Genomic DNA, 1925 nt, shown 5'->3' on the forward strand with positions numbered 1-1925 from the left:
TGTGCCCGAAGCGGGGCACGCCCAGGGGCTCAGGGGTGGCCGTCAGGTGGTGCAGGCTCACGGGGGGGCTGGTGGGCATCTCCAGCTCCAGCCCTTTGCTGAAATCCGTCTCCGGGGCCACTTTCTTGGGCGACTGGCTCAGGCTGCTGGGCGAACTCCACACGCCCTCGTCCACTTGCCTGGGACAGAGAGGAGGCACTGAGGGGCCGCGGGGCATCGGTGGAGGGGGATGGGGAGGTTACAAAATCCTGATTTCCTGAGGGTTGAGGCGCTCTGAGGTCTGGGAAAGGGGTTGGGCTTGGTGCTGTTCTGGGGACGAGCTCCTCTACCCCATCCACCCTCATGAACCTGGCGGGAAATCGGATCCCTGCGAACCCTTCCCCTCCGTCAGATCGGGCTGGAACAGCCTTTGGGATTGAGGGCAGGCACTCAGGCCCAATTTGGGATTTCGGGATGACGGTGACAGGCATTGCATGATCCTACAAGCTCATTTCCCTGGAAAACCAGGCTAGCACGGAACCCCCCAGGCGATCCCGTTCCGCCGAGCCGGGAGCCATCCCGAGATCCTAATGGGATTGGGCAGGTGGGCTCCACCCGGGATCGGCTCTGGGAGAGGATTTTTCCCTGGCAGAACAATTCCCTGCTCCTCAGGGATGAGGTTTCTGCTCACGCCGAGCGCTGTGTCTCCATCCTGATGGACAATCCTGAGTTTTTTCCGAAGGGATAAGGAAAAGAGGGGATCCCACCCACACCTGGAGAGGACCACGAGGGTGGTTTTGGGGTCCTTTAGAGGAAAAATGAGGCTTTTATCAAAAGATGGGGTCCCACCCACACCTGGAGAGAACTGAGGGTGTTTTTGGGGTCCTTTAGCAGAAAAACGAAGCTTTTCTAGAAAAAGAGGGTCTCACCCACACCTGGAGAGGACTGCAAAAGATGGCATCCCACCCACACCTGGAGAGAACTGAGGGTGTTTTTGGGGTCCTTTAGAGGAAAAACAAGGCTTTTCTAGAAAAAGAGGGTCCCACTCACACCTGGAGAGGACTGAGGGTGTTTTTGGGGTCCTTTAGCGGAAAAATGAGGCTTTTATCAAAAGATGGCATCCCACCCACACCTGGAGAGAACTGAGGGTGTTTTTGGGGTCCTTTAGAGGAAAAACAAGGCTTTTCTAGAAAAAGAGGGTCCCACTCACACCTGGAGAGGACTGAGGGTGTTTGTGGGGTCCTTTAGAGGAAAAATGAGGCTTTTATCAAAAGATGGCATCCCACCCACACCTGGAGAGAACTGAGGGTGTTTTTGGGGTCCTTTAGAGGAAAAACAAGGCTTTTCTAGAAAAAGAGGGTCCCACTCACACCTGGAGAGGACTGAGGGTGTTTTTGGGGTCCTTTAGCAGAAAAACGAAGCTTTTCTAGAAAAAGAGGGTCCCACCCACACCTGGAGAGGACTGAAGGTGTTTTTGGGGTCCTTTAGAGGAAAAACAAGGCTTTTATAGAAAAAGAGGGTCCCACTCACACCTGGAGAGGACTGAGGGTGTTTTTGGGGTCCTTTAGCAGAAAAGCGAAGCTTTTCTAGAAAAAGAGGGTCCCACCCACACCTGGAGAGGACTGAAGGTGTTTTTGGGGTCCTTTAGAGGAAAAACAAGGCTTTTATAGAAAAAGAGGGTCCCACTCACACCTGGAGAGGACTGAGGGTGTTTTTGGGGTCCTTTAGCAGAAAAACGAAGCTTTTCTAGAAAAAGAGGGTCCCACCCACACCTGGAGAGGACTGAAGGTGTTTTTGGGGTCCTTTAGAGGAAAAACAAGGCTTTTATAGAAAAAGAGGGTCCCACTCACACCTGGAGAGGACTGAGGGTGTTTTTGGGGTCCTTTAGCAGAAAAATGAGGCTTTTATCAAAAGATGGCATCCCACCCACACCTGGAGAGGACTGA

General features: G+C 53.2%; 1 protein-coding gene across 1 annotated transcript in view; it reads right to left on the reverse strand.

Annotated features, from left to right (window-relative positions):
* SRCIN1 (SRC kinase signaling inhibitor 1) overlaps positions 1-1925 on the reverse strand; it is a 37546-nt gene that overhangs the window by 2465 nt on the left and 33156 nt on the right. Inside the window, exon 10 of the mRNA XM_017740519.1 lies at positions 6-174. Within this exon, the coding sequence (XP_017596008.1) occupies positions 6-174 (169 nt within the window). The remainder of the gene's footprint in view (positions 1-5; positions 175-1925) is intronic.

Source organism: Corvus brachyrhynchos, unplaced genomic scaffold (genome assembly GCF_000691975.1).
Source record: "Corvus brachyrhynchos isolate BGI_N302 unplaced genomic scaffold, ASM69197v1 scaffold47, whole genome shotgun sequence".
Lineage (NCBI taxonomy): Eukaryota > Metazoa > Chordata > Aves > Passeriformes > Corvidae > Corvus > Corvus brachyrhynchos.